Below are 8,962 nucleotides of genomic sequence, written 5' to 3' on the forward strand. Positions count from 1 at the left end.
CTTTTCTTTCCTCTCCCCCAATCCCAGCCCGTTGGTGACAATTTGTATAGAAAGACGAACTTTTTGTGCAGCCAGTAATACTCACAAATTTTGTGGGTATTATGAATTATTTTGAAAGTTACTCACTATAGGTCATTTTAAGTCCACGAACAAAAAAAAACTTGTTCTTACACTGGTAAAACAATTGTTTAATGTTGCACGTCAATTAATGTTCAGGCTAATTTCAAGTGCGCATTTTCTCAACACACTGTGGTGAACACATGATTCACGGAATCCATGATTCCCGTTGATTCCCATCATTGATTCCCGTCGTGATTCTCATTCATTTCCGGTGATTCCCGGGCCGGTGCGGTGTGTACACTTGATTCCCAAAGTTATTTGCCCCCTCGGTACCAACAAAATTATCAACATTACTCACAAAATTTCTGAGTAACTACTGCTGCACAAAGAAGTTCGTCCCCTACTTCAAATTAAGTCAATAACGGTCCGCGAGTGCTGCCTCTCCCTCTTTCAACTTACTTTTTAATAACCTGTTTTGTGATGTATCTCTCTGCTTTTACATTTTCCTCATTGTACTGCCAATGACACACTTTTCTCTCCGGCAGGACTTTGACCAAGACCAGAAGCTGAAGAGCCTGACGATTCAGTTTCTAGAAGACATCCAGTGCAGTCCGAGCCTCCTCCCCGCCGAGTACAAGGCCGCAGGCCAGCTGCTTCGGCTCATCACGAAGGAGGAGCCAGAAAATTCCAAGGTGGACCTCAACGTCCTTTTGGCCCCACCGACCGTGAGTAACTCGTTGCAATGAATGCACTGCTCCTTCTAACACTTTATGGCCATATATTTTAACTCCTGAATGTTGTATGCACTGTCCACACAGTCACCGAGCAAAGAAAACATCGAGACCCTTTCGGCACTCGAGATTGCTGAGCAGATGACGTACTTAGACCATCAAATTTTCGTGTCGATTTGCAGCGAGTGCGTAATTTGACAAATGACATTTTAGGTGTTAGTCGCCTTGGTTTTAGTGCGATACAATCTGCATTTTTCTCTTTTTTGCAGAGAGTTCCTTGGTCAAGCTTGGATCAAAGAAGACAAAAACGTGAAGGCGCCACGCATCGAGGCCATGACGAAGCGTTTTAACCAGGTCAATAAAAGACACAAAAAACAAACTTACAAAAATGCACAACAGGAAATTTAGAAAATCCGAAAAAATCGGCTGTTGAAATAGATTTGGTAACAAATGTAACTGTAGAGATATTTGACCTAAATCGTGATGTCACCTCGCTCCATTTCTTTTTCATATAATTTCTTGATAAATGCCAATTTATGGCATTCTTTGAGGTACTGCACTTTGTATTAGTCTTCTCTCTCCAAAATGTGTTCCCTTTTCAAACAAAGGCCATGTTTTGGCTAATTTAAAAGCAAAAGTTATTTGGGATTCTTTTGAAAAAAAAAACAATCCTGGCAAGCTGGCAGGGGGCTGAAAATTGGTAGCCTCTAAGAGAAGGGCAAAATTTTACACTCAAAGCAAGAAAATGTACGCATTTAATCAAGGAAATTTTGTTGAAAAAAAATACAAGGTAACTTTTCTCCTTGTCTTAAGGCATTCTCATTGTTTTCAAGTTAAAAAGTTGATTTAACGTAAATTTTGTCATAGGTTGAACGTCACTTGTGTCACTTGTCAGCTGGTTGATGAAAAAGTTTCCTTGTTGTTTATAAAGGAAAAATTTCTTGATTAAACGCAACTATACTTTGTGTCCGGACAAAGATTTTCTGGGCACAGAAAGGAATGGCAAATTATGGGATTCAAGTCGCACGCCGTTTACATTGACTGTCACAACCCTTGCTGTTCAGATGTCCGCGCTCGTAGTGAGTGAGATCATCCGTCGGCCCAACATCACGGCGCGCGTGGCCGTCATCGAAAAGTGGGCCGCCGTGGCGGACATCGCACGCTGCCTCCACAACTTTAACGGTGTCTTGCAGATATGCGCTGCATTTAACAATAACGTCGTCTTTCGGCTCAAGAAGACCTGGGAAAAAGTGTCTAAGACGGTACGTTCAACATTGGTGTATGCTCCACGGTATGACGGTATGGGGCTGCAATGTGAAAAGTCTGCACTGCAAAACCAATATTGTACTTAGTAGGCACACACATGTGTGTAGTTGCAAGCACACACATGGAAGTGTGCTATAGTTCCATAGAACAAAGTGCCACACTGAGAAAAATAAATCTGTCTCAGCACTATACGTTTAGTCCCCAGATCGACGTTTTTTCGTTCAGAGAGCTAAACGTAGCATCCCATGCAAAGAAAATTTAGAGCACACCACTAAAACTCAATGGCAGGTCACTATCTCATTTTGAGCTGGGACTAAAGTCGGGAGCATACGTTTAGTGCCCGGACAGAAATATTTTTCTCAGTGCAAAGAAAACACATCGACCTATGCATGCAACGGGCTCCTATCTGTTTCCGCTGCTACCTACAATATCCTATGTGTTTTTGGTGCCCCTGTGCTGCCCTGTTTTCAGACTATGTGCACTCCTGATTAATTTCGCTAGTATCTCCAAAACGAGTGGACCAATTATAACCAAATTTACACCAGATGCACATGAAAGTTCAAGGAATAAAATGTTATGCACACCCGAGTTAAACAATGTCCCTTCTAATTGCACTCCCGCTTCGAAGTCATAGCATTTAACTAAGCTCAAAAAAAGTCTACGGGGGACCAATAACAGATAGGATGTTCTAGGGAGCAGCGGAAACAGACAGGAGCCTGTTGCAGGCACACGTCGACATTTCTGTCCCGAAAATCGATGCGTGCTAATTCGTTGTAGAAGTGACGCAACCTTACAATTGTACCAACGGCCGAGTAGATATGGAATACTTCTACGCCGTCATCTCACTAACCGAGAAGTGAAATATGTCTCACTCACATTTGCTGGTTTCAGACAAAGCAGACAATTGACAAGCTGCACGGGATCGTGTCCTCGGACGGCCGGTTCCGGAATCTCCGCGAGGCGCTGCACCGATGTGACCCGCCCTGCATCCCCTACCTGGGCATGTACCTCACCGATCTGTCCTTCATTGAAGAAAGCACGCCCAATTTCTCTCACGACAAACTCCTCAATTTCTCTAAAATGAGAATGGTGAGAATATACTATGGATGATAGCAAAACGCTTTAAGAGAAAAGAAACTAATCGCTCGTACCTGTGTTATTGAAACAGATCGCCCACGTAATCCGGGAGGTGCGCAATTTCCAGCAAGTGCCCTACAAAATAGAGCACATGCCTAAGGTGACCAACTACCTGCAGGACACAGCACTGGTCCTGGACGAGGAAGAGATGTACCGCTTGTCCCTGGAGATCGAGCCGCGCGCGTCCCGTCTCAGTGCGGCGAACACGGCAGCCATCGTGAGCGTCACTACCAGCCACAACAGGTTGTTCCCGTCTGGATCGCATGACCGCGACAGGTGAAGCAGTCCCAACAGCCGAACAGAGCGACTGCGCTAAGCTTCCCCATGGTCTTCCCCCGCAGCCCGGAACGCTGGTTCCACCGCGGCCTCGCGGATGTCGAACCACAGCAGTCGCTGTTATTTGGATGTCCCCTATTTACGAATTAAATATTTGTTTTATTTTAAAGACGACGACACCGTTTCGTTTGCTGTTTCTCTCTTGGCTGACACCTAGTTGAGACAATCGTATAGTGATCAAACAAAGTGATAGTAGGCTCTATTATTGTGACGCTTGTACACTTGGTAGCAGAATCGGAAAATTGTTGTACGGATTTCGTCAATGTTTTGTTTAGCAAGCTTTGACGCTTACTGTAATTTAAGCACGCCGAACTTGGCGGGCGAATGGCGCCCATTGTGTGGAAAAATCAAAAACTCGTGTTTTTGTTGACTCAGTGGCTAACTCTTCCTTTTAGATGCAACGTAAACTTTTCATGAGGCAACACACGCGTACGCACACACACACACTGGAAAAACAAAGGTGTATTATTTTACGGTTCCCTGGGTGTTCAATCCGTTTAAGGGGTGCATATTTGAAGGTGGTTTTCAAAATATTTTCTGTATGTGCCTCAAATTTTGGAATATATTTTCCCATTCCTCGTAAAATTCTGCGTCGAAAGGGCCTCCATGCGTACAAGTAAAGTTCAAGTTTAAAAAAAAAAAAACTACAAAATAAAGTGCAATCAATTTATACAATTTTCCAAAAGAATCCCACCTCATGTTTGCTGTTCGACGCATGATTTTTGTGTAGATTTCGTAAATGGAAATGGGTCTTCAAATATACAATTGTTATTAATAGGAAGAAAATATTTTGAAAAGACAAACTGTCTTTCAGTAGTGCTTTAATGCCTTTTGAAGATTGGATTTTACCTTTGTTTTATCAGTGCACACAAATAAAGAACTTGGCTACGTTTTTATTATAAATGCAGATAAACAATCCATTTTTTATACCCCATGAGTTTGATTTTGTAGGAAATGTGTTTATTGTTACATGAGCATTCGCTGATATCAGCACATTTGCGTAAATTCGCGCCTCGTTGTATCACCGCCAAACTTAAGAGGTGTTTTCTTGAGACTTATTTCGGTAGCACCTCACAATTTTGTCTCATTTGTGGCGTGTGTTTGTATGAATAAGCATCTCGTTACTTTCGTTGTCGGAGATCAAAATTGTTACTTAAGGTAGTTAAATTGTGTACATATAGCTCACTCGTTTCTTGTTGTTGGATTTAGGGCGTGGGTCAACCTTTTTTGTCTGTAGCGATCCGCAATCATTAAATATTACAACTTTTGTCATCAGAGTAATGTCAATGTGACATTTATTTTGGTCGTACTCGTAAAGATGCTAACTTTTCGCCTCAACATACGTAACATAAGTTATCGCAGAGAGCTGTGAAAGAAGAACAACATGAATGGTAGCGCTTTTGCGCTAGATCGGGCCGCCCACTCCATGCAGCGTGATTTGGATACTTTGGATACTCACTGAAGCTGGTTTTCCCGAGGGTTTTACGAAAATATTAACCAAACTATGTGATAATTATATTTTGTGATTCCGGTGCTAAGTGCCGCGATACCTTCTTTCTATCGCAAAGTGAATTGCGATGTAGGTATAGAGAGAAATAATGCGATAAATTTGTATTACAAATTATTGTAATACAATGACATTTTAAAATATGTTTTGCGATAAAATGTTATAGTATCATATTTTTTGCAATGATTTTATCCCTGTTATTGCTATCGAAAATCAGTTTTGCAATATGAAAGGGGCAAGAGCGAGGAGGGGGGGAGAGTCACGTTGCCCACTGGTAGAGACAGTCATGAGGACTATCTCAAACTGCTCGCGCCCATTAGCATAGTAATCATAAAACACCGGTTACAGCCAAAATTCAGTGGAATTATTGCAAAACGGATTGCAGTGCTCGGCCGCGACCCGTGCAAGCGCCAAAAGCGGTGTTCTTCGTGCTGTTCTTCTTTTCCATCTCTCCGAAATAGCTAATTGTAAGCAGCATCCTCCCCTTTGCCGAGTCTCCATTGATAATCATAATCATACCTGTCTGAAAGGGAGAGGACGTGAAATGATTCTGTGAATGTGAAGCTAGTTGACGGTAGTTATCGCGGGCGATGTTCTACCCATACAAAATATCTTCCTCTGTACTTTATGATCATTTTTTTACTTCTTGTTGTTGTCTCTTGCTGTACAGGGTTCAACTATGAGATCCCGTAGAGAAGAGTTTCGAAGATAGTTTATTTTCTTTGCCCTTCGTTTTGGGAAGGTCTTGTCAAGATAGTAAAGGTTTGCACAGGGTTTGTGTCGATGCGACGCAGTTGTAAGGAAACTCAATCTAGTTCTAGGATATTTATTTCCGTTTTTCATTCCCTAGTAACTGACAAAGGTGACTGCCCGAGGTTGATTTGTACATGTTCTCATGGCAACTTTCAGTAATTCATAAGCCGTCGTATTACCTTCTTCTGTTAAACCTTACCTGACGTAGGTTAGTTTATCGAAGTTCTTCCATGGCTGTGCGTAACTTAATTTTTGGTATTTTCTATCTCCTTATAGTTTATCTATCTTGATTCTATTCATTCCCTTTGGTCTCCTATTCTTAACCGCGAGTCTCTTAAAAATGCATATCATCAACGCAAGTCTCAGTCTGAATGTTGATTTAGTAATAATAATAGAAAAATCAAATTTCGTAAATGACGTCGTCGGCTTTTTGCTAATCAGAAAAAAATTCTAATGTAATTCCAACTGCAACCTTTACGTGAAGAGTAAGTATTGAGTTCTTAACCAATTGAATTTTCGAAGTACAGTTACATTAATGACGAGCATCTAACAAAATTAGGCCGGACCGAGCCACGTTTTAGGCAACGTGAATACCCGCACTTTTTTGTAAGCCTATAATGGGCGGGGTTTGTAAGGACCTATAGAAAGGGCGGAGGCACCCCCCCCCCTCCCGGCGCGGCTTTAAAAACTCTCTTCTTTTTTTCTCTTTTTCTTCCACGCCTAAAGTAATGCCCGCTCCGCACCAAACTGGTAAAAGAAAGGTGTGACGTTACTTATGTGTTTCCTGCTTGTAATATGAAATTGTTGATGGACTGTCGGGCGGTACGTGTGTGATAGCCGATTGACAGTTCCGTGCTACTCGGCTCGGGTACGTATAAATATCGATGTATGCAAGGCTAGGAGGTTTACACTTCACTGGTAAAACAAGTGTTTAATTTTGCACGTTAATTGACGTTTAAGTTCAAGTGTGCATTTTCTCGACACTTTGTGGTGTCTAACTAAGTCATACGTCAATTGATGTTTAAACTTTCGACACTTCCGAAACGTATAGCAGCAGCCCACCGTATGGTTCCCTATTGACAGCAGAACTGTGTGTGTCCAAGTGTGCAGAATTTAAACGTTTACAAAACGTCGAAAATTTGCACACCACGCAAGTGTGCAACTTGAGTTAGACACCATGTAATGTGCAAAATCACAACTTTCACACGTTGGTGTGCAAATATTGCACACTTGTTTTACCAGTGTTGCGTAATACAATGTACACGCGTAGGTGTAATACCCAAAAGTAGGAAAATATGCGCTGACATTGTAGAATTTTGATTTCAAAAGCTTGTTTCACAACGGCGTAATACCGCGTAAAATATAATACACATAATCTCGGAAAATGTTTGGTTGAGTTCTTATCTTTGTTGCACTCGGCGACTGAAACGACTTGCGCTGTTGAAGATTACTCTAAGAAAAAGTTTCAAACCTGTTGTTCTCTTTCGTATGCATCGTCATGCAGCGGAAAGAATGTTCTATCTAAAGCCTAAAATGTATTTTTCTATACTTTTCTCCCTTCTTGCTGTATGGTGGTTGTTACAAGTTGTGTGCGTGTTTTGTTAACATGCTGTCGATAAAAATAGGCCTGGCGTTATTTGGGTAAATTTTTGCGTACATTCCTTGTAACTTCCGCAATGATTTTTATCGTGAGAGTATAAAAACTCAAGCATAAGATTCTTTGTGATGTTTTTTTTTTTTTATCCATGCATTTGCGGTAAATGCAATTATATACAATTAATTGCGCTGTCAATTGCGCCTGTTCCACGCACATTCTCTGAATGTGAATGGGTTGTTTGTTTGTCATGTTGTTTGGTGCAACATTGATATTTGTTATTTACCCCATTTGGGGCCCCCAATTCCTAATGGATATTGATTTTTTCATTTAGAATTATCGTTCTATTTTATTATGAATGGTCGTACCGCTTTCTCCCAAGTTTCTTATCTCTTAAACCATCTCGGCAAGTTCAAGTTGCGAGTTAATGTCCAAAAAGACGTATTTCAGAAAAAAAAAGTTCTGTTCTTTCGGGAGCCAGCAAAACACCTAAATGCGCTTAAAATATCTGTAATTAAAGACTGCTGCTTTAAATTTTTTAACTATTAATAATATCGGTCTTTAATTTCATGAAGCCGCTGGTCCTTTTAGGTCCTGCATTATTCCTTCAAAATCAAGATGTCAAAATTATTCCATGATCAAGTAAATCTCTGCCATAAGTATGATTGTTGTATTTACCACTTGTGTTTAATGTGAGTTTTACGTCCTGTAGCCATTTCGTTTCAACCTCTTTCCGTTAATCACGACGCAGCTACGCAGTTCCAGTTTCAAAAGATGTATATTTTCAGAAGATTCTGTTGGTTTATGACAGACATTCGCTGGACACGTAAAATAAACGTGTCATGTTGTATTAATTGTACAAATATATTTGCGGGATCCCGTTTCTGAAAGTTGTAATGTAGATATGAGGTAGAATTTTCTCCTCATGCACACTCAAAATGAGTCTTCTGCAGAAATTTTGTATTAAATTTTCTTCAAATAAATCGATTTGTCTGGCAATTTTACTTGTCCTGTCGCGTGGGAGATGGTTACTGTAATCCAAATGACGTTAATCCGTCGACCTAACGAATCACAGAAAAAAAAAGCTCTGCAAATTTTGAGCAGTTTTCATAATTTACAGACAGACTATGCTCACTCGACAGAAGAAACCGCAAACTTCTATTTTAAGTAAAGACATAAAGGAAGGACTTGTAACGAGATTTTTCATCTTCTTTAATGTGCACTCTTAACTTTTTATTAGAAAGTATATTTTCAGTATAACTACCAAAGTTTTAAGAATTTCTTAAGTGTTACTTTTTCAACATTTTTCCAGTGTTATAATAAACGTTTGCCCAGTATTACTTCCGGTACTAGAGAAATACGTTTAGTACCAGTAAAAGGTTCAAAATACTGAAGAGTTCACTGATATATAAAGTGTGCAACTGACACACACTTTAAAGTGTTTAACACCGTGTGGCATACTGCTATGTGTGCAACACGAGTTTTGAATAGTTGGAAGTGTTCAACAGGTGTGTTGCACACTTTTTAGTGTTCAACTTGAGCGTTGAGCAAATTGCTATGTGTTCCGATCTTGTAGGA

The 8,962-nt window shown here is 40.5% G+C and overlaps 1 protein-coding gene across 1 annotated transcript in view; it reads left to right on the forward strand.

The window, feature by feature from the left end:
* The window catches only part of LOC113215129 (ras-specific guanine nucleotide-releasing factor 2-like), a 141,328-nt gene extending 132,945 nt beyond the window's left edge, over window positions 1-8,383 (forward strand). The window contains exons 23-28 of the mRNA XM_052266547.1: window positions 606-785; window positions 879-976; window positions 1,061-1,145; window positions 1,856-2,053; window positions 2,949-3,146; window positions 3,226-8,383. Of these exons, the coding sequence (XP_052122507.1) occupies window positions 606-785; window positions 879-976; window positions 1,061-1,145; window positions 1,856-2,053; window positions 2,949-3,146; window positions 3,226-3,474 (1,008 nt within the window). The 3' untranslated portion in view covers window positions 3,475-8,383. The remainder of the gene's footprint in view (window positions 1-605; window positions 786-878; window positions 977-1,060; window positions 1,146-1,855; window positions 2,054-2,948; window positions 3,147-3,225) is intronic.
* The last annotated feature ends 579 nt before the right edge of the window (window positions 8,384-8,962 follow it).

This window comes from Frankliniella occidentalis, unplaced genomic scaffold (assembly GCF_000697945.3).
Source record: "Frankliniella occidentalis isolate FOCC.00 unplaced genomic scaffold, Focc_3.1 Scaffold40, whole genome shotgun sequence".
Taxonomy (NCBI): domain Eukaryota; kingdom Metazoa; phylum Arthropoda; class Insecta; order Thysanoptera; family Thripidae; genus Frankliniella; species Frankliniella occidentalis.